This window comes from Rattus norvegicus, chromosome 4, assembly GCF_036323735.1.
Source record: "Rattus norvegicus strain BN/NHsdMcwi chromosome 4, GRCr8, whole genome shotgun sequence".
Lineage (NCBI taxonomy): Eukaryota > Metazoa > Chordata > Mammalia > Rodentia > Muridae > Rattus > Rattus norvegicus.
Genome location: NC_086022.1, coordinates 46,622,809 through 46,646,884, shown reverse-complemented (window position 1 = coordinate 46,646,884; position 24,076 = coordinate 46,622,809). Strand labels below are relative to the sequence as shown.

The 24,076-nt window shown below is 41.2% G+C and overlaps 1 protein-coding gene across 3 annotated transcripts in view; it reads right to left on the bottom strand.

Moving 5' to 3' along the window:
* Window positions 1-7,268: 7,268 nt before the first annotated feature.
* The window catches only part of Cav1 (caveolin 1), a 33,079-nt gene continuing 16,271 nt past the window's right edge, over window positions 7,269-24,076 (bottom strand). For all 3 annotated transcript variants that reach the window (NM_031556.3, XM_006236130.4, NM_133651.2), the window contains one exon: window positions 7,269-9,479. In NM_031556.3, the coding sequence (NP_113744.2) occupies window positions 9,138-9,479 (342 nt within the window). In that variant the 3' untranslated portion in view covers window positions 7,269-9,137. The remainder of the gene's footprint in view (window positions 9,480-24,076) is intronic.

The window sequence follows — 24,076 nt, the reverse complement described above, 5'->3', positions numbered from 1 at the left end:
ACCCTATCAACATGTGTTTGCTATTATTCCACTAAGAAAAATAGATACATCAAACATCCATGCTAGCCTTTCACAAGAGAAATCCATGCTTCCCAAATAATTTCAGCTTTGATTTTAATTTAAAATTTTATGTGTATGGCTGTTTTGTCTGCGTATCTATTTGTCCAGCATTTGCATGCCTTGTGCCCACAGAGGCTAACAAAGGATGTTGGATCTCCTGGACCTGAGTTACAGATGTTGGTGAGTCACCATGCTTGTGCTGGTAATGAAACTTGGGTCCTCTGGAAGAGCAGTGAGTACTCTTAACTGCTGAGCCATCTCTCCAGCCTTGAAATTCACATTTTGACACAGAACATTTGAATGGGACTCTAGAAGGAGTTCTGCTGGAGAAAAACAACACGGAGAAATGAATGAAATAAAAGAAGAAAAGAAATGACAGAGATCTTGCTGAAGATGCTGTAATTCTTTTAACAATTGTTTAGGAGATGCCATAACTTTGCTAGCAATAAGGGAGTAAACCTGAGAGTTCATGCCTTCATAGGCCTCCGGACAGTTTGTGAAAAAAAAATGTATCCAACAACTATTAACCATTATGGCAAAATGTCTGTCTTCTGAATAGTCAGATGAAATAATTGAAGTATGCTGTGGAAGAGACAGGGGAGAGGTCAAGATAGAAATTACGAAGGAAGACTTACTTCAGGTATAGAAGACATGCATGACCTCTCTGGTGACTTTGAGGCTGGGCGCTGAAGGTTAGGAAGGGGTAAGAGAGGCAGAGGAAACAATGATGTTTGGTCTTGTGACCAGACAGGGAATACCATACTCTTGGAACTGAAGGAACGTAGGTGTAGGCGTGTCTGGAGCAAAGGCAGTGAGGACTTGGTGCAAGATGAGGCCAGAGGAATGAATGGTCAGTGCCTGGACCATATAAGACTATTCAGGTCTAGGTAAAGGGATTCCATTTTTATATAGAATGTAATGAGAAACCATAGGAGAGGTATATACTGTGCAGTGTGTGTGTGTGTGTGTGTGTGTGTGTGTGTGTGTGTGTGTAAGAGAGAGAGAGAGAGAGAGAGACAGAGAGAGACAGAGACATAGAGAGACAGAGAGAGGGAAAGAGAGAGAGAGACAGAGAGAGACAGAGAGAGAGAGAACTTGCTAGTTAAACAACAGACTGTCAGTTCCAACTCTGCTTTTTCTAAAAGACATAATGTATAAGACCATAGAAGCCTTCCCTATGTACTACTCATGAGGTGCTGTCAATAGGGCAGTCTCTCTGAAGGACACTCCATTGTGTAACGTGTAGCATGGAGAACTGTACTGTGAATATGACCATGCACAGCAGCCACGAAGGGAAAGACTGGAAATGAATTCTTCAGGCAAGAATGGTAATGCTGTGTAAATATCTAGCAGAGGAAACTTTAAACTATGCAGATAACTCATCAAGTCTATCTATCTATCTATCTATCTATCTATCTATCTATCTATCTATCTATCTATCTATCTATCTATCTATCTATCCATCCATCTAACATTTATCATATATCTATAGAATCTTCTATAGTTATGCACTGAGTCTTTCGAATTAATTGTTTAGTCTTAAATTCTATTTTTCCAGAGCCCTATGCAAAAAACTACAGAGCTCAACCCTATACAAAGTATTACAGGCAGCTAAGGAATACTGTGAGCAGGGGAAATAGCTTTCCCTGGAGAAGAGCTCATGAATTGGTTATCCAATACCAAATGGTCAGCCCCCAAAACAAAATATGCAAGTAACATTATGTGGTGTCTCTCCTCCAGCAGTGTCTGGGTGCTGCTAATATGCCATCTGGGAGGGAGAGGTGAGGAGAGAGAAGGCTTTCTTCTAGAGTCTTAGTGTTTTGGCTCCTTTAGGCAAAGGCCTTTCTGGATGATCTCTAATGAAGTAGCTTTCTGGATGTTCTTAGCTTCTTTGTATTTATTTATTGGGGATGGGCTTGAACCCCACCCTTTATTTGGGGTGTTATTTTGGGGAAGGGCATGGAACTATCCAGGAAGGAAAGGTCATTGGCTGAAGGCCAATGAGATGCCTCGTTGACGCGAAGAGGTATTCCAGGTACTGGGTACACGACTGACTGTTTGTGATCACCTAGTTGGAGGTCATGGTTATGTGCCCCAAAGCAGGTGTGGAAACAGGGAGAGTTAGTTCTATTCATGCTGGTCTCAAATCTCTGACATTTCCAGGGTCTGAGTATGCTCTACCTCACCAGTCCCACACCCATTCCTCTGGTGGCACAGAGGGGTGTGTGTGAGTGTGTGTGTATTTAATATATATATTCTTAATATATATTCTTAATATATATATATATTCTTAAATGCATATGTATGCTTATTGTTTTGAGAGAGAGGGTTTGGAGAGAGAAAAGTAAAGGGGAAATATAATTATAATCTCAAAAACCAGTAAAAATAAAATATAGATGGAACCTGGGTTATGTAGTACAGAGTTTAGAACCCAGAGCCTTGCACATGCTATCCCCGCACCTTGGTTATTTGAGATAGAGTCTCACTTTATACCCTGGGATGCCCCTGTATTCTAGATCTTTTTGTCTCAGTCTCCTGAGGTCTAAAGACTATGCAAATCATGCAGGACAAAATGCCATATTTTTAAATAAGTATGTTCTGAGTAGAACATCTTCAATGTTTAACAGCCAACATGAACTCCATATTTAATGCAGTCACTGTTCTAGACCTGGGTTTGGTGATGACTTCATAGATGGATGATAACTAAGCAACAAAATAAGAAATGTCAGGTGAACTGATGGTGGCTGCATCTGAACTCAAAAGGAAAGTTAAAAGCCTATTCAGCTTAAATATACACTATGACTGGGGGTAATTTTAATGCTGTTTGAATAATGTCCAAAGGTATTTCTTTGAGAAATTTAGCTGTAAAGAAAGTAGATAAAACAGTTAATAGGTGCATGTGGCTTTCAACCCTCCTAATGCAGTGACTCTTAATACAGTTCCTCATGCTGTAGTAACCCCTATCCATAAAATTATTTAAATTGCTACTTCACAACTGTAATTTGATACTGCTATGAATCACAATGCAAATATTTTTGGAGACAGATGTTTGCTAAAGGGGTCATGATCCACAGGTTGAAAACTACTGGGTTAGAGCAAGACCTGAGTTCAAGGGAGGTTTTGAAGTGAGAAGAACATATGACGAGAACAGTCTAGAAAAAAATATAGTGGAATTCAAGGAGACATGTCGTTAAGGAACTAAGATCCTGAGAATCTAAACTAAGCTCTATGGCAAGGTAGATAGCATTGTGAACTCTTTTTTTTTTTAATTGCATTTTTATTTTACATTTTAAATGTTATCCCATTTCCCTGTTTTCCTTCCAGAAACCCACTATCCCCACCCCTGCTTCTATGAGGGTGCTGCCTCACTCGCCCACCCACTCCCTCCCACCACCCCGCTGTGGCATTCCCCTATACTGCAGCATTGAGCCTTGACAGGACCAAGGGCCTCTCCTCCCATTAATTTCTGACAAGGCTATCCCACATATACAGATGGAGCCATAGGTCCATTCTTGTGTTCTCTTGGGATGGTGGTTTAGTCCCTGGGAGCTTTGGGGGGGGGGGTCTGGATGCTTGATACTGTGTTCTTCTTATGGAGTTGCAAACCCCAAGTGTCTTTCTTTCTTTCTTTCTTTCTTTCTTTCTTTCTTTCTTTCTTTCTTTCCTTCTTTCTTTCTTTTTTTCAGATAGGTTTCTCTGTGTAGGCCTGGCTGTTCTGGAACTTTCAGTAGACCAGGTTGGCCTCAAACTCAGAGAGCTCCCTTTCTCTGCCTCTCCAGTGCTGGAATGAAAGGTATGATTTAGCTCAGTGGTAGAACACTTACGTAGCAATAGCAAGGCAATAGACTCAGGCCCAGCTCTTTAAAGAAGCAAGCAAGCAAACAAACAAACAAACGAACAAACAAACAAAAATTGAATCAAACAAATAAAAATCAAGATAGCTGGTGAAAACTTATTTTTAAGACCTTATGATACCTAAAAAAAAATCACAGATCATGTAAAGCCCAAGAAGAAGGAAGACCAAAATGTGGATGATTCATTCCTTCTTAGAAGGGAGAACAAAATACTCATAGGAGGAAATACAGGGACGAAGAGTGGAGCAGGGACAGAAGAAAAGGTCATCCTGCGACTGCCTCACTTGGGGATCTATCCCATATGCAGCCACCAAACACAGTCACTATTGCTGATGACAAGTAGTGCTTGCTGACAGGAGCATGATATGGGTGTCTCCTGAGAGGCTCTGCTAGAGCCCTACTGATACAGATGAGGATGCTTGAAGGTACCCATTGGGCTGAACAAGGGGACCCAAATGGAGGAGTTAGAGAAAAGACTGAAGGAGCTGAAGGAGTTTGCAACCCCATAGGAAGAACAACAATATCAACCAACCAGACCTCACCAGAGCTCCCAAGGACTAAACCACCAACCAATAAGTATACATGGAAGGACCCATGATTCCAGCCACATATGTAGCAGAGGATGTCATTGTCCAGCATCAATAGGAGGAAAAGCACTTGGTCCTGTGAAGACTAATTTCCCCACTGCAGGGTAATGCCAGGGCGTTGAGGTGGGAGTGAGTGGGTGGGAGTGGGAGCATCCTCAGAGAAGCAGGGGTAGTGGGGAGGAGGTATGGGAGAGGGGAAAAGGGGGATAGCATTTAAAATGTAAACACATAAAATATACAAGAGAAAAAAAAAGAACTTATGGTGAGACTTAGGCTCTATCTACTGATTTTAAGCCCTTAAAAATGATTTTGATAGATTTATAGGCTCAGTTTTACTTTTATATTTAGATGCAAAGTACTTTATTTGTATTTTTGTTGAAGTCTGAAATGTTAACCAGCACTTGTTCGTCACGTAGATCCACCTTACTTTCAGTTTCTCACCATAATCAGTTGCTAACTGTATGAATTCATGCCATTGCTCAGTGAGCAGCTCTGGGAGATCCATGTGTTCATAATCTTGACTTTGTAAGTTACTAGCTGCGTGAACCTGGATCAATTGCTTGACTCTTCAGAATCACAGCTCAAAGTCTCTATAATTGAAATGATATGATAGAACACACTGTGGAAGGCTGTTAGAAGTGTGCAAACGAATGCAATTGAAGTATATAGATGTGATACATAGGGATCATCGTATTTTTAACTATTGTTGACTTGAACTCTACTCATTTGATAAATTCTTTTAAAACTATATTCAAAATAGACAGAAAGATTCTGCAAGATCATGGGAGCAGGAAGCCTTAGGCCTCTGACAGCACACAGACCAGGAAGGAGGACTGGAGGGAACAGAAGTTTGTTGGGTGATACACAGGGTAGGAGCAATATTACAGGACATTAGCTATGAAGACTATAGACTCACCATACTTTGTAGATCTTATTATAAAATGGGAACAGTTTTATAGACTGTTCTAGTTTCCAGTATTTTATGTATGTAATAAAAATAAGTATCCGATAGAAATCAAAAGTAATATTATATTTTAATTAAATGCTCCCTTTCTGTTTTTAATTCAAAATTACCAGAAAACTTCACAAAATAATTAAATATACCTTGTAAATTTTAAGTTTTATTATTATCATGTGTATGTAAATTTTTATGCCTTTAAAATTGTCATGTTCATAATCTTAATTTAGGAAATTATATTGAATTTATATTTCAAGTATATTATAAATCTAAGGATTACATATTTTAAATATGCAGCAAATCTCTTTGCCATTTATTTTGAATGTTTCTGATATATAGAAATTTAATGCTGTATATATTTAGTACCTCATGCATTCATAAAGCAAATCTTTCCTTTTGTGGCCTTACTCCTTTGTCATATTAAGGCTATCGTCCTTCATTTCTTATACCCTCAAAATGTGGACAATTTGAAAGATAAAATATTTGAAAATCAGTACTTATGTCAGGGAAGGTATGAGTGAGCTATTCAGACTGAGCTCAAGTTCCCTGGATCAAAATGTATTTCTATATATGGAAATATATAAGTGTGTGATATATGAATCTGCTTATTGTCAATATGGACCCAAAATCTTCCAAGCTGTGCAGCTGTGTGTATACTCAGTGATTGACCTGTTTCATGGCTGTGGCTGAACCAAGCTACAGTGTGATTTTCTCATATGTAAACAATGAGACATTCATATCACAAACAGAAAGATACTGTCTAAGGACACTTCACTTGTTCTCCTTTAAGTGGAAGTCTCACTTCTGCCTGGATCAAATGGTGATGATCAGGGTGTGTGCAGTGGAAACAAATAGATGCATAAATTTATTTTCTATGCAGAACTGGCAGCTGAGAAGCTCCCATGCTTTCTGAGAAAAGAGAGGAACCAGGTAATGTTCATGCATTTTTCTTAACTGAGAGAAATTAGAGATTTTTAAAAACTAGATTGAATTTGGAAGCTAGCTGTACTGGTTCATTTCATTTGTCAAATTGACTGTACCTTGAAATGTCCGGATATCTGGTCAACCATTATGTCATGGTTCCTTCAAGAACGGTTTGAATGGCATTGCTATTTCAATTGCTAGACTGAATAAAGCAAATTGCCCTCCTCCACATGAGTAGACCTCATTCAATCAGCTGAAAGTCTGAATAGAACAAGAAGTTGACATTTCCTCAAGTCAGATGGAGATCCTCCTGTTTGAATCCTTCTAAATGGTACATCAGTTCCTCCCACTATTTTCAGTGGAAACCAGACAGTAGTTTTCAAGAAAACCAGACACTAGCTTTTCTTGAGCCTGGGTCTCATAGGCCCCTGAGCTGGATCCATAGCTCACCTTCTAGAAATTGCCAGTATCCCAAATATAAAGCTAAGTTCTTTTGATAAATGCTTTCTCCATCTTTATCATTTCTATCTCTATCCTGTGGGCTTGAGTCTTTAGAACACTTTAATACAGAATTACAAATGTAAATTTAGGTGGAACCAGATGACAATATTAATATCCATGACATATGATTATTGGGACTCAGAGTAATAGATAATAAATCATTGTATAAATTACTAAAATGGCTTTAAATAGTTACCAGTTATAACTAAACTATTTGACGTAATCCATGAATAGCAATCAATGACTTTTAGCAGAAGTATCTCACTTAAATTAATTTTTAATATTATGTTTGCTATCCCCAAACATAATACAAACATGCAAATACTCATTGTACACATACTTACTACGTACAGACAGAGAGACAGACACACACACTAAAACTGCTTTACTGTTAAACAATTTTATTGTGCAGATTTGAAATCTTTATAGGACATGCAGCATAAAAAAGTGTAAAATATCAGTAAGCATATAAAATTTCAGTAACCTTTTGGATCAGCAATTGACTTGCATAAGACTGAGTATCTAGGAAGAACAGACATGTCTTGGAACACAGTTTAAAGACTGAAACGTAGAACCACTTCCCAAGTGATTTTCCTTATATAAAGATAAAGGATATCTCTACATTTAAACAGGTATACAGTCTAGTACATTTTCAGTTATGTACACAGTTTAAAAAGTCAAACTGTGGCCATGCCAGTGTCTGTTTCAAATGGGAACAATCAAAATAGGTAGCGGGTTGGTAAAGTGTCAGCAAAACTGAAGGAGTACACAAGTCAAGCAGAGTTCCAATAAATGTATGAAAGTGAAAACAAAGGCCTATCTGCAGTCTTAAAAATATCCCCAAGGGCAGAGCTGTCATGTGAGCAGGGGGAATAAAAGCCTTTTGGGTGTCCCAGGCAGGCAGGATTCTGGAGACTCAGGTACACAGGTGAAATTCCACAGTTTGGGTTCAGAAAGACTTGAACTTATTCCAGCAAGAACATTACCTCAAGCTTTTGTTACCACCCCTCCCCCATCTTCTCTCTGAACAAAATGGTGCTTGAGTTAGGCCAAAGGCTCCTGGCAGGGGGAGAGGTCAGGCTTCGCAGCGTTACAGACTATTACTTGTGCTATGCCTAGAAGGGGGTTGCGTTTGCAACAGGTTTGGCAATCTTGCTTTGGCAGACTCGTTTTTTGACACCCCTCCCTGAAGGCTCACTCATCAGCTGAAAAGGGAGCACAGGGTTGAGTCCCTAAACCATCCTGGTTGGTCATTAAGCCATCTTGGTTGGTCACTAAACCATCCTGGTGAGGGGTTAGCGTAAGAGTCGGGAATGTGTGATTATTCTTGAAAATAAGTGAAACTGAATAGACCCGAGGGCCTCATTCAGTGCTGAGTGGCCAGTAAAGTTGGCTCCTATTTCTTCCAGGGAGGTCTCAGCCCCGTTTGTCTGCTTTGAATCATTTCACTGGGTTAATGTTGACTGGGCTTAGTATAGAGAAAGACGCTACAAAACCAAGCGCAGAGATCAACTTCAACAGGTTCTGTGTCTCAGAGTCAGAAACAAGTACAGAGAAATAGCAAGTAGATTTTGTATGCTTTGTTTTCCGGAGAGCTTCTGGCAAAATGCAAGTAGATGACTTAGACCCTGTTTGAAAAGAAATCATGAGAAATCAGAAGGCACTTAGGTCGTATTCTAGGTATAACAAGTATTCGGTCACACAGAATAACAAGTTAAAATGTCAGGATGAATACATGAGCATGAAGATTAGAGTCTCCAAACTGATGTTGATCACTAGATCCCACTGGATTGTTAAGAGTGAGGACAGCAACCAACTCCTTAGGCAGCTGGGATATATTTGTTTATAACCTGCCTTCATGCCCCCTACACACACAGCCATATCCTGAAACTCTTCCCTTTCTATAACCTCATCGCCTAGAGCAGGCAGTCGAGGGTGTTGGCACTCATCCTCCGCCTCCCAGTCTTCCTATTTTTTCTCAAAGTATCTTTCAACAACATGTTTATATTTTAGCCAATGAAACAATGATCCACAAAGGAACGGGAGAGCAGGAATGGGTTTAAACATTCCAGACTGTCAAAAATAGATGCAGTAGCTCAGGAGAGACAAGCAGTATACATGAAAATGGAGGGAATGAATTCTTTGTTCTTGACCAAGACAAACCATTCAGAAATCACGGCTGTGATAGCAACTTGGAATTGGCACCAAGGGAATAGTAAGGGGGAGAAAAGCCTTCCATCCCTGAAATGTCACTCATATCTCTTTCTGCGTGCTGATGCGGATATTGCTGAATATCTTGCCAATCGCTTCAAAGAGTGGATCACAGAAGGTGTGGACGTAGATGGAATAGACACGGCTGATGCACTGAATCTCAATCAGGAAGCTCTTGATGCACGGTACAACTGCCCAGATGTGCAGGAAAGAGAGGATGGCAAAGTAGATGCCCCAGATGAGCGCCATAGGGATGCCGAAGATGGTAGACAGCAAGCGGTAAAACCAATATTTTGTCACAGTGAAGGTGGTGAAGCTGGCCTTCCAGATGCCGTCGAAACTGTGTGTCCCTTCTGGTTCCGCAATCACATCTTCAAAGTCAATCTGAAAGAAAGAAGGGGCAAACCGTGAGTGCGAATAGAAGAAAAGGGGAAAATACCACATGGCATGGTTATTTGTGTGCCAGCCCTGTGCAAGGCGATCCACAGCCGTCAACTGCTTCTGCCTCCTTGGGCCTCACTGGGGACATGAACACATGGGTTCTCAGATCTGATCATTCTAGGGTGGAGCTGAGAAGCATTTTAACATACATGTCAGATACTTCTTGACTATGTCTTCAGTTGAGGATTACAGCTTTCAGGACAAATGGATGTGAGGTAAAGCGAAACTCAGAAACATGAGTAAGGACACCCAACACTCAGGAAGAGGTAAAGAGTGTGACCTAAGTTTTTACTGCCCTCAAAGACAATCATAATCCAGTATTAAGTACTAGACACATTTCGAATCAGACAAATCCATTAATGACTTTTGTAACAGGATTAACAGAATCCTTTCAGGGAGTTAGGACACTATGGGCTGAGGCACGGAGATGACTGTAGGTGGTAAAGCAGAGCTTTGGAAATGTATGTGATGGAGAAAGGAAGGTACGTGGCAATGCTGGCAGCCAAGGCTCAGGAGCAAGCAAGAATGAGACTCAGGAGTGTCCCAGGCAGAGGTGACCAGAGTGAACACATCAGAGAGACAGGTTGAGGCTAGAATGGGCATTGTTTTCCATATAATGAAGGTCTATGAAGATGTTAGAGTAGGAAAGAGCAACTACAGTTACAGAGTTTCTTCAGATCAATGTGACAATGCATGTGATTATGTAAGAGTGTGTGTTTGTGTGTCTGAGTTATGTGCATGCCTGAGCTGTTTGTGTGTGTGTGTCTAAGGTGTGTATGAATGTGTGTATGTGTGTGTTTGAGAGGTGTGTGTGTGTGTGTGTGTGTGTCTGAGTTATATGTGTGCCTGAGTTGCTTGGGTGTGTGTGTCTGAGGTATGTGTGAATGTGTACATGTGTGTGCTTGAGAGGTGTGTGTGTGTGTGTGTGTCTGAGTTATATGCGTGCCTGAGTTGTTTGTGTGTGTGAATGTTTATGTGTGTATGTGTGTGTTTGAGAGGTGTGTGTGTGTGTGTGTGTGTGAATGTGTGTATGTGTGTGTTTGAGAGGTGTGTGTGTGTGTGCCTGAGTTATATGTGTGCTGAGTTGTTTGTGTGTGTCTGAGGTGTGTGTGAATGATGTTTGAGAGGGGGATGTGTGTGTGTGTGTGTGTGTGTGTGTGTGTGTGTGTGTGTGTTGGACTAAAGGGAAAGGAAACCAACAAGGAGACTGTGGCACAGCCCAAGTGAAGATGGCACAGTCAAGATGAGAAAGTGGTTATTGAAAAAAAGGAAGAAAGAAAGAAGGAAGGAAGTGAGAAAGGAGAAAAATGGTGGAAAGGAAATAAGAGATCAAAGAGAAACTAGTTCCTGGACATTATGACAAAAACTCTTAGGACTTGGTTATTTCCAAGAGAGGAACAAAGGATGACCTCTGAACTCCAGATCAAACTGTTATGGAGAACACACATGACATTAGAGCAAGGAGAACATTAGAGAGAAAAAAATTTAACAGGACAGAACCTCACTTTAGAATTAGATAAATTGAGAATATAGATTCTGGTAACGATCACGACAAATACCAATGCTCCAAGAATCATATATGCTTCAGAAGTCCCTTTTAGGAAGCCACTGGGATAACAATCAGCCAAACTTGCAGTCACATAGCACTTACAAGTGCTTCTTTGCATTGGTGACCTGGAACAGTAGGTTCCTGTCACTTTACAAAACAAAGACAAATGGCAACTTTCTAAAGACAGAAGCAGGCACAGCAATAGGGGATCCTAGTTAGATAAAGTCCTTTTCACCTTCCCACTTGCAGTTACTTCTTAGGCTTTAGATAAACTAAATGAAGCACAAGAATAAAGGCAACTCTCATGAGGAAGGCAGAGAAAGAAACTGCTATGTGAGGGGCTCTAGCATAGTTTGAAATCCACAGAAACTGATGTTGACCAGCTGCAGCCCGGCAGAGCCCAGAGTCTAGGCTAGAGCTTAGGTTCCTTCAGTCTGCGACTCAGTGCCAAAGAGCCACCTTTGATTTAGCACACCAAAATATCTTTGGAGAAAGTACATGACGCTTACCAGTCTTAAAGTTTGTTTTCTAGAACATTCTGTTTCTTTCTCTATTGCCCAATGTCCTAATAGTATAATATGCAAAATGGTTTCATTGCAATTTTGTAAATGAAGTTAAATGGATTTATTTTTATTGTATTTTTCCTCAGTTCATTTAGAACTAGATTGAGGTAAATATTTACGTGTGTGTGTGTGTGTGTGTGTGTGTGTGTGTGTGTGTGTGTGTGTGTTTAACAGATTGTAGAATTCAGATAGCTCAGGTGCAAGCACAAAGGCATGAGTTTGGTCTTCAGAACACACTAAAAAACTAAGAGTAAACAAGCAAGCAAGCAAGCAAACGAACAAACCAAAGCCCACACCAGACATAGGGCTCAGCAAGCCAGCCACACTAGTCTAATTGGGGAGTTTAAGACAGTGAGAGAGTTTGTCCTTAATAAAAATAGATGAGTGGGTTTGGAGAAACAACCTCTGATATGTCCTCTAACACACAGATACACAGACACACAGACACACAGACACACGCACTCACATAGTGAAAAGTGGTGGGGTATAAGGGAAATTGGACCAATACTTGAACGACGTTTCTGTCCAACTTATTTATCATTGTCTATTTGCAAGGTTATAATAATAAATTCTTCCCAAAGCAATGAAAACGAGAAATTAAAAGTTTTCTTTCAATTCCTTTAAAATATATCTTTTTTTTAATTTCTTAAAAATGTCATTATTTCAAGAGCAAAACTGAAAAAGTCAAAAATGCAAAATTATCAGTAAAATTGAAATCTGGGTTCAAAAGATACACAATGCATAGTGATTTACAAATATCCTGGGAGCACACAACTGGTTGAGTGTACAAAGTGTACAAAGTGAACAAAACATGCAAAGTGTACAAAGAGTACAATGGCCCATTGCGTTCAGTACAGGGAAGATCTATTACTGATTATCCCAGAAATGACAACCAATTGTCCATGTGAACAAGAGATTGGTTTGAAGCTCAAATCTGGTCAGAGTTTGCAGGTATATAGGAATGAAAGAACCACAATCATATTTTTTTTCTTCAAATGTGGACCATTTTTTTTCTGAACAAGAGACAGTCAAGATGAATTTAAGTACCTTTGTGGTTGTATGTACAACAATGTTTCCACATTTGATTTTAGTGGGGGAAATATAGTTTTATACTGTTAGTGAAAACTGTGATTGTATTAGAACATATGAAATGTATATCACTACATTATTATCATGATTAGATGTATGTGTAGGACACAATGCTAACTAAGCAGCTATAAGATGTTCACTGAAGATCCATCTGCTGTCTGTCCCACACAGTGACACTGCTGTCCCAGAGGAATCTTAAGCACTTAGGTAATTGAAAATGCCTCATCACAGCCAGAATATGTCAAATACAGAGGCGAATGCCAGCAGCAAACCACTGACCTGAGAACGGGACCCCTGTTGAAGGAATCAGAGAAAGAACTGGAAGAGCTTGAAGGGGCTCGAGACCCCTTATGAACAACAATGCCAACCAACCAGAGCTTCCAGGGACTAAGCCACTAACTAAAGACTATACATGGACTGACCCTGGACTCTGACCTTATAGGTAGCATTGAATATCCTAGGAAGAGCACCAGTGGAAGGGGAAGCCCTGGGTGAACCCCCAGTGAACGTGATTGTTGGGGGGAGGGCGGCAATGGGGGGAGGATGGGGAGGGGAACACCCATATAGGCAGGGAGAGGGAGGGGTTAGGGAGATGTTGGCCTGGAAACCAGGAAGGGGAATAACAATTGTAATGGAAATAAGAAATACCCAATTTAATAAAGATGGAGAAAAAGAAAGATTTGTTCCAATGTTTGAAAGGATGAGTAAAGCAAAGGTCTGGGAGTAATGGGTGGTGGATGAGGAGGGGAACAACCATATAGAAGGGGAGGGGGAGGGGTTGGGGGATAATGGCATAGAAACCTGGAAAAGGAATAACATTTAAAATGTAAATAAGAGAGACCTCACCGCCTGGTCAGGTGGGCACTCCCGAGGCTGCAGAGTGGAGGAGACCACCAACACTGCCCACCCATGCCCACATCCCTGGCCCAAGAGGAAACTGTATAAGGCCTCTGGGTTCCCATAGGGGAGGGCCCAGGAGCGGCAGGACCCCTGCGCCTGAGACACCGCCGGAACCTGAAGGAAACAGACAGGATAAACAGTTCTCTGCACCCAAATCCCGTGGGAGGGAGAGCTGAACCTTCAGAGAGTCGGACACGCCTGGGAAGCCAGAGGAGACTGCACTCTGCACACACATCTCGGAGGCCAGAGGAAAACACCAGGCGCCATCTGGAACCCTGGTGCGCGGAGGCTCCCGGAAAGGGCGGCGCATATCTTCCTGGTTGCTGCCACCGCAGAGAGCTCGTGGGCAGCGCCCCGCGAGCAAACTTGAGCCTCGGGACCACGGGTAGGACCAACTTTTCTGCTGCAAGTGACCTGCCTGGTGAACTCAAGACATAGGCCCACAGGAACAGCTGAAGACCTGTAGAGAGGAAAAACTACACGCCCGAAAGCAGAACACTCTATCCCCATAACTGGCTGAAAGAAAACAGGAAAACAGGTCTACAGCACTCCTGACACACAGGCTTATAGGACAGTCTAGCCACTGTCAGAAAGAGCAGAACAAAGTAACACTAGAGATAATCTGATGGCGAGAGGCAAGCGCAGGAACCCAAGCAACAGAAACCAAGACTACATGGCATCATCGGAGCCCAATTCTCCCATCAAAACAAACATGGAATATCCAAACACACCAGAAAAGCAAGATCTAGTTTCAAAATCATATTTGATCATGATGCTGGAGGACTTCAAGAAAGACGTGAAGAACTCCCTTAGAGAACAAGTAGAAGCCTACAGAGAGGAATCGCAAAAATCCCTGAAAGAATTCCAGGAAATCATAAATAAACACGTAGAAGCCCATAGAGAGGAGTCACAAAAATCCCTGAAAGAATTCCAGGAAAACATAAATAAACAAGTAGAAACCCATAGAGAGGAGACACAAAAATCCCTGAAAGAATTCCAGGAAAACACAATCAAACAGTTGAAGGAATTAAAAATGGAAATAGAAGCAATCAAGAAAGAACACATGGAAACAACCCTGGATATAGAAAATCAAAAGAAGAGACAAGGAGCTGTAGATAGAAGCTTCACCAACAGAATACAAGAGATGGAAGAGAGAATCTCAGGAGCAGAAGATTCCATAGAAATCATTGACTCAACTGTCAAAGATAATGTAAAGCAGAAAAAGCTACTGGTCCAAAACATACAGGAAATCCAGGACTCAATGAGAAGATCAAACCTAAGGATAATAGGTATAGAAGAGAGTGAAGACTCCCAGCTCAAAGGACCAGTAAATATCTTCAACAAAATCATAGAAGAAAACTTCCCTAACCTAAAAAAAGAGATATCCATAGGCATACAAGAAGCCTACAGAACTCCAAATAGATTGGACCAGAAAAGAAACACCTTCCGTCACATAATAGTCAAAACACCAAACGCACAAAATACAGAAAGAATATTAAAAGCAGTAAGGGAAAAAGGTCAAGTAACATATAAAGGCAGACCTATCAGAATCACACCAGACTTTTCGCCAGAAACTACGAAGGCCAGAAGATCCTGGACAGATGTCATACAGACCCTAAGAGAACACAAATGCCAGCCCAGGTTACTGTATCCTGCAAAACTCTCAATTAACATAGATGGAGAAACCAAGATATTCCATGACAAAACCAAATTTACACAATATCTTTCTACAAATCCAGCACTACAAAGGATAATAAATGGTAAAGCCCAACATAAGGAGGCAAGCTATACCCTAGAAGAAGCAAGAAACTAATCGTATTGGCAACAAAACAAAGAGAAGAAAAGCACACAAACATAAACTCACATCCAAATATGAATATAACAGGAAGCAATAATCACTATTCCTTAATATCTCTCAACATCAATGGCCTCAACTCCCCAATAAAAAGACATAGATTAACAAACTGGATACACAACGAGGACCCTGCATTCTGCTGCCTACAGGAAACACACCTCAGAGACAAAGACAGATACTACCTCAGAGTGAAAGGCTGGAAAACAACTTTCCAAGCAAATGGTCAGAAGAAGCAAGCTGGAGTGGCCATTCTAATATCAAATAAAATCAATTTTCAATTAAAAGTCATCAAAAAAGATAAGGAAGAACACTTCATATTCATCAAAGGAAAAATCCACCAAGATGAACTCTCAATCCTAAATATCTATGCCCCAAATACAAGGGCACCTACATATGTAAAAGAAACCTTACTAAAGCTCAAAAGACACATTGCACCTCACACAATAATAGTGGGAGATTTCAACACCCCACTCTCATCAATGGACAGATCATGGAAACAGAAATTAAACAGAGACGTAGACAGACTAAGAGAAGTCATGAGCCAAATGGACTTAACGGATATTTATAGAACATTCTATCCTAAAGCAAAAGGATATACCTTCTTCTCAGCTCCTCATGGTACTTTCTCCAAAATTGACCATATAGTTGGTCAAAAAACAGGCTTCAACAGGTACAGAAAGATAGAAATAATCCCATGTGTGCTATCAGACCACCACGGCCTAAAACTGGTCTTCAATAACAATAAGGGAAGAATACCCACATATACGTGGAAATTGAACAATGCTCTACTCAATGATAACCTAGTCAAGGAAGAAATAAAGAAAGAAATTAAAAACTTTTTAGAATTTAATGAAAATGAAGGTACAACATACCCAAACTTATGGGACACAATGAAAGCTGTGCTAAGAGGAAAACTCATAGCGCTGTGTGCCTGCAGAAAGAAACAGGAAAGAGCATATGTCAGCAGCTTGACAGCACACCTAAAAGCTCTAGAGCAAAAAGAAGCAAATACACCCAGGAAGAGTAGAAGGCAGGAAATAATCAAACTCAGAGCTGAAATCATCCAGGTAGAAACAAAAAGGACCATGGAAAGAATCAACAGAACCAAAAGTTGGTTCTTTGAGAAAATCAACAAGATAGATAAACCCTTAGCCAGACTAACGAGAGGACCCAGAGAGTGTGTCCAAAGTAACAAAATCAGAAACAAATGAAACTCAAGACGGATGATCAAAATGTGAATGCTTTACTCCTTCTCTAAAAGGGGAACAAGAATACCCTTGGCAGGGAAGAGAGAGGCAAAGATTAAAACAGAGACTGAAGGAACACCCATTCAGAGCCTGCCCCACATGTTGCCCATACATATACAGCCACCCAATTAGACAAGATGGATGAAGCAAAGAAGTGCAGACCGACAGGAGCCGGATGTAGATCGCTCCTGAGAGACACAGCCAGAATACAGCAAATACAGAGGCAAATGCCAGCAGCAAACCACTGAACTGAGAATAGGACCCTCGTTGAAGGAATCAGAGAAAGAACTGGAAGAGCTTGAAGGGGCTCGAGACCCCATATGTACAACAATGCCAACCAACCAGAGCTTCCAGGGACTAAGCCACTACCTAAAGACTATACATGGACTGACCCTGGACTCTGACCTCATAGGTAGCAATGAATATCCTAGTAAGAGCACCAGTGGAAGGGGAAGCCCTGGGTCCTGCTAAGACTGAACTCCCAGTGAACTAGACTGTTGGGGGGAGGGCGGCAATGGGGGGAGGGTTGGGAGGGGAACACCCATAAGGAAGGGGAGGGGGGAGGGGGATGTTTGCCCGGAAGCCAAAGAATTATTATTAAGTATTAAATAAATTAAAAAAAAAAACAAAATAGACCTGAAAGCCAGAAATAGTGAAGTTGCAATTTGATAAATAACATTTTAGCAGATTTTAAATTGGGACTATGAACTCTTTTCAAGTATTCTATGTATGTTTATTTAATAATTAATGATTTACTATTTAAAAAAAGAAATTAAAATGTAAATAAGAAATACCCAATTTAATAAAAATAGAAGAAAAGAAAAGAAAAGAAAAGAAAATGTCTTCTGATCTCAGAGTTATATCATGGTTAATTTATACCTGGCATTGCCACAGTAGTACATTGGTGAGTGGTTTGTTGAGAATATACATGTGATTCAGTTCTGACCAATAAGATTTAAGTTAGTCTGCTGGGCAGAAATGTCAAGAGAGCTTTTCTTTTAAGGAGTATTTGTTTACTTTTTTATTTGCTTGTTTATTTGTGTGTGTATGCGCGCCTGCGAGCGTGCACATGTGAACTTGTTTGTGCATGCTAGCATGTGTACAGATGTTGGCAGAGTCCAGGATAGGACATCATATTCCCCGAAGCTGAACTTCCGGGCAGTTTCAAGCCACCATATGTGGGTGGCAGAGTCTAGCTCTAGTACTCTGTGAGAACAGTGACCATTCTCAAGTTGTCAGCCATCATTCCAGGCCCTAGGAAATCTTCATATGCCTTAAGATACCAGTGCTTATGAGGAGATCCCTTTCATCCTGCTTAGGATACTATGTGCTGACTCCATAAAGTGATGTCATCTCATCACCATGAGGTGACATGAATGAGTGAAGGGACACAGGGATAGAAAAGATGCTCCTTTTGCCATTGACCAGACATGGAAACAATGCCAGAGATACCCACCACTTAGCTTCTCCCATGTGGTGTGTTCACACATCAGTGTAAACCACCGCTCTAGGTTTCATTCCCAGAACACACCTCTCTGTTGCTAGGCATAGTACGTGCACATTTAGAAACATGTCTGGCCTCTACCTTTCCTTTCCACACTGCCACAAATTCCTACAGATTTTAGCCAAGCTTTATTCAGGAGATGTTTACTTTACATTAATATCAGAACGACAAGTTAGCTATGAATGAAGCAGCCCAATCAGTTTTTCATTTATAAAAATGAAGTTAAAATACAATAGTGTTTAAAGTGGATGTCACGGGTTTCTTTCCAGATTGTCCTTCAAATGTGCTGGGGAGTCTCTGAAGAATTTAGAAAGCACCATAATGTTTTCTCTTGTGTGCTATTCTTGCTCTCTGGCTTGCTCTGTTGGAAGTTAACTGCCGTGATTGGGTCCCCTTCTCAGGGGATGGCATGGGCAAGATCTAGAGGAGGCCCCAGCTAGCAACTCTTGAGACACTGGAAACCTCAGTCCAGCAGCTTGAGAGGAAAGGATGAGTCACTAACCATGTTGATAAGTCGGATGTGACACCTCCCCCAGTTTGGCTTTGTGGGGATTTAGTACTGACAGCTGGATTGCGCCTGGTGAGAGACCCTGAGCTAAGTCACACCACACAGAAAATGTAAAATGATGGATAATTGTTGCTATACATTTCTAAATTTGAAGATAACTGGATATGAAGAGATAGACAATGAATCCAATTCTAATGCAAGCCCCTTTCATGTTGTTTTTTACTTTATGTCTTTTATATTAGACAACTCAACTTTCGTACCTATATAGAAACATGTAGAGTGGATAGATACACAATTTCTTAAATTTTTGGGCTGAGGCTAAAGTATATAAGTGTATGAGAAGGAAATACATTATCTTAAACTTTCTACAATCCACATAATCTCAAAGAAATAATTAGACCGTGTTCAGTGTTTGTGTAACACTATCCACCCAGATGCCTCAAATGGCTTGAGCTTGTAACTAAATCTGATCGCGGATCTTAATTGTTACCTTAATAGGATTTACAATTAACCTAAGGTTTATAATCCAACACACACCTTAGGCAGAGAGGATTAACTGGCTCAAGCTGGGTGGTTCCATCCAATGGTGATTGAGACATAAACAGATCTGAAGGAAAAGCAACATTGCCTGCTAGCATTTTCTCCTTCCTGAGTATACCCAACTCCAGTTTCTTAGACCTTCCAATGTGGACAGGATACTAGCAGCCCTCCAGAAATCTTCCTGCTCCTTTAGCACCTGTTTGACTACTGAGGCATCCAGTTTTCTGCATTGAGAAGCAACTGGTTTCTCAGCCTTTCCAGTGTGCAGATTCTTGTTTTAAGATACGCAGCTCCTGTAGTGTAAGTCAGTCTAGTAAATCTCTTATATACATTGCATTGGTTCTGTTTTTCTGGAGAATCCTGCCTAAAGGTCAGAAATGCAGAAAAGCACCCAGACAACCAAATCTAGACCTTTAAATCTAATACTCCAAATGCACTACTTGTGCAAGAACTTGATTTTCAGAAGTTCTCAACATGAGTAACAAGGCAAGAGGATCTTCAAAGGGAAAAAAATTTGTTAGAACTTATATTCTCAGGTAGCACTCTGATCAGACTTTCTGGAGTGGGGTCTGGGGTCTGCACTTTTCTTATTTCAGACAGAATCTCCCTATGTGCCTCAGGCTCATCTTGAATTTAAAATCCTCCTGCCTCAGTCTTCTGAGTGCTAAGACTAAAAGCCTGTCTGTCTGTTGTATGTCAGTATATACATGACTTCAGGAAGCTGCAGAGTTAGAAAGAGTGCGGTATGCTCCGGCATTAGAGTTAACTGAGCTATTTCTCCATCTCACCAAGGGCTTTCACTTTAAACAAGACTTTCTCTCTTCAGGGATGAATTTTATTGGAGCATGTCATGACTCCTTACAGTTAAAGATAGCCCTGTTGTATCTATGTTGTACTCTGGGCCTTGTGGCCCCGACTTCCTTCCTTCTTTCTGTGAGTTCCTTTTATGCTGGATGGCTCCTGGATGCTAATGAATAAATGAATGGAAACACTCTCAGAAAAGCTTTTCCTAATTTCAACCTACAGACATGGATTATTGTTCAAAATAAATGCCCATGCTCATTATTAAAGAAAAAAGTCAGCAGAAATCGTGGTGTAACTATCACTCTATATCCAATAAAAATCAATGCATGTTTATTTTAATTAAATACACATTTTAAAAATTCTAATGTGTGTACCAAATCTAGTCACACACAGAGAGCGTGCATTCTAACTCCAACTCCCTTCTCTGTTCCCACATAAATTTCCAACATGTTGAGAGGTCTTTGAAGCCAATGGAATAATACCATGTGGGTATGGTGGAGTATGAGAAAGAGCACAGTTAAATGCTACCAGCACACAGGAACTTTACTGTGATTCCCATGTGTTTTCTCAGAAGCAGATTTTACTGGGCAAAGCTGGCAGCGCCAGGCAAGAGGCTGAGGTGCTCTCACAGCCAGTGCTGAAGGCAGAGGGTCTGGATTACGTTATAAATGCCCACAATCATGTGAACTCCTCGGTGACCCACCCAGACTTTAGAGGAATGTAAAACTGACATAGGAACATTGCTTCATGTTCTTGGCGTGGAGGCCTGCTGCTTTTCAGTGGAAGATGTGAGAAACTTCATCTTTCAGAGGTCCCCAGGACTGTGTCTTGGGGAGCAGGGGAAAGAATGCATCCACCAGCAGAGCTTTAGCACAAGAGGATGAGAGTGAGCAAGTGAAGTATTTCGGAGAGTAGATTACAGGGCAGAATAAGGTCTGCAGTGAGAAGCCTGAACTTTAGCTTGGCTATCATCTCCCCTCCTCCTGTTCTGTCTTCAACAACCTCATTCTTTGCTGACCAGAACCTCAGTGATTGGGGGGGGAGGGTTTGAGTTGCCATTCCTTTCTGTTCTCCCTGTCTCCCTCTCCCCACCTCTCTCCCCGCAGCATTCTATTTCTCCCTTATTCCTGAGGTACAGTTTCTCAAACACTAATAAAAGACTTCAGAATTTTCAAGAGCGATTGTGAAAGTACAAACTTCTGGGTCTCGAATCAGAATTAGTAGTCTGTGAGTGGCGGGGGGTGATCTATAGTAGTCTGTACACGGGGGGGGGGGTGAGAAAGACAGAACAAAGCTGTTAGTAGAGAGGATGGCAAATCCTCAGTGTGCAGATTGGAGTGAATGCAATAGGATATAGTGTACTGTTTTTGAAATGAGATACTTTGTTCAGGTCAACCGCACAAAGGCTGTATTTGCCTCCTTTCGTGGTATGGTCACATCACATAAACTGCTCATCTGCACCTGCCTTGGTTCCTTCCTTCAAACAAGCAGGTACCATGGTGTCAGCTCCACAGGGTTGGTCATAGTATTTGAGAGTTAACTTATGGAAGATGCCTAGGATGGGGCCAACTGTCCAAGGAGCACTGGTCTTCCTGTCTGAGGAGCACTGGTCCTCCTGTATGAAGGACAATGGTCCAGTTGTCATGGTCATGAAGGAGTAAGATATACTCTGAGGTCTTCATCACATTTCAACACTGTAGGCTGAATGTCCCTGGTCTGAGAACATGGGTGTTTATATTTTACCATGCATTGAACTGTGTCCTAATTATAAGATAAATTAAGCCCCTAATTTCAAGTAAACACAGGGAGAAAGCAAGTGATGATGGAGCCTAGGATGAGGTTAAGCAGCGGCTATCCAACGACTGCCAAGAATGTTCAGCAATTCATAAGAAACAAGGAAAAGACAAAGATAAACAGGAGGTTTCACAGGGAGCATGGCCTTGCTATCATCTTGATTTTGGACCCCTCACCTTCAGTCCAGGGGACAGTGGATATCTACTGCTTTAAAGTCATCCTGCTTGTAATGGTTTAATGGAGTGGGGTGACCTCCTAGAAAATGCATCAGGGTTTGGGTCTTCATATAGGTGTCCCACTCTTTCTTACAGTGATCCTCGAACCATACTGTGTAATTGAGGTTAGTTGGCTAGGAGTCTTCTCAAGTAACCCATACACCTCAGTTTCCTTATCACAAAGTGCCTAGTTGCAGATGTCTCTACAAAGCAGGCTGAGCACCTCTTGATTCCTTTTATTTTCCACAGACTTCTGGTGTCCATTTGATGCCACTTGTTGATGTCGAGTGTCATCAAACTGGTGACAGAGAACAGACAACAGTGTAAAAATAAACCAGGAAAGGGCTGGCGATAGGAGACTAGAGAGAGGGTGTTAGTGAACTTGGGCAGAGAAGAATGATTGTTTGGGGCACTTGTGTTGGCCATGCCAGAGGGGGAATAACTGTAGCATTCATGGCAAATGCTGTCCCTAAGAGAGAAGGCCTTCCTCATTAAATGGATGGAGATCTTATTTTGTGCAAACACCCAATTAGAAGGCTCATCTGGAGGACTGGCTTGCTCACTGGATTCTGTGTTTATACTTTGGTGTTTATTATTCTTTAAGCTTCTGGGTATGTCATGGGACAGATATGAATAATTACCATACTTAAAAAACGTCTTTTTATATTTTATTAACATACAACAAGCAGAAATGTCTTTGCCATTTTCAGGATACTCCCTTAGTCCCTAAATGTGTTTGAGTCACAGCCTTTTAAAGAGTATGAATTCCTTTTTCAGGTGCTACTGGGCCCTGCCTGACATCAGATGTTGCTTCCTACCACTCAGCTCAGTCACCGGAGCGTTATGAAGAGCATTAATTTTTACCTCACTGCAGGAATATTTCCCTCCAGTGCTTTTAGTCTGTTTATTAAACAAATAGAAAATGATTTAAATAAATCTCTGTAGGCCTGAACACTACTTGACAAACAGGGGAAAAGATACATACAAGTGTCCTTGCCAGGAGAATCACAGTTCATTGTACAGAACTAACACTTTACCTAAGAACCCATGACCTTTACAATGGGTTTTCCACATGGATATAATTGGCAGATTGGTATTTAGGTCTAGATGAGCCATTATTGTTGGAAGTGCAGCATAGTATGATTATCAGTGTCCTTAAAGTCTACTCTCTAGATGCCAGTAACATCCTCCAAATTGTGACAAGTAACACTGTCTCTAGACATTCCCAGATGTCCTCTTGGAAGGGAAGCAAAATTGCACCTGGTTGAGAATCCCGCCCTAGAAGGTCGTAATCTGATGTGATATGATCTATAGTCTGGAATGCTGTCTGTTTATCTCAGGGATGTTTGCTCTGCTGTGGCCTTCTGGAGCCATTTATTTATCCATTTAACGTTGGGGAAGCATTTACTTTTCGAGAATGGAATAAATGAGGAATGGAAGGCAGGTCAGGGTCAAAGGGCTGGCCCTGTGTCACTGAAGGGGGGCAGTGTAAATAGATGTGAGTTTTGGTCTTGCAGACTCACTGCAAGGGAGGGCGGTGTTCTGGGATGGACTCATTTACTTCTAGGTAAGAGAGGAAGGCATTCTTCCTCCTCATTCCAGATCACAAGCTTCTAGAATCTGGAGAAAAGAAGGATAAATGTCTACCAGGCCCAGGCCCATTCCTGCTACAGAGCCTGAGGGATGCTTGGCTTGTTTCTCTCATCACTCTCAGCCAACTACTTCTCTGTGTCTTATCCCGCCTCAAAGGTTTCATCCTAGCCTTACGCTGGTTTCTTACTTGAACCTTTCCCTCCACCTAGGTGATCACTCTTTACTGTGTGTGTGTGTGTGTGTGTGTGTCTGTTTGTCTGTGTGTGTTTGTGTTTGTGTGATTATGGTTTCTGCTAGCAGACTCTATATTTCTGAGATATGGTAGACCATAAATCAGTTGATTGGTGAAATCAGCTATCTTAACTTCTCTTCTATTGCT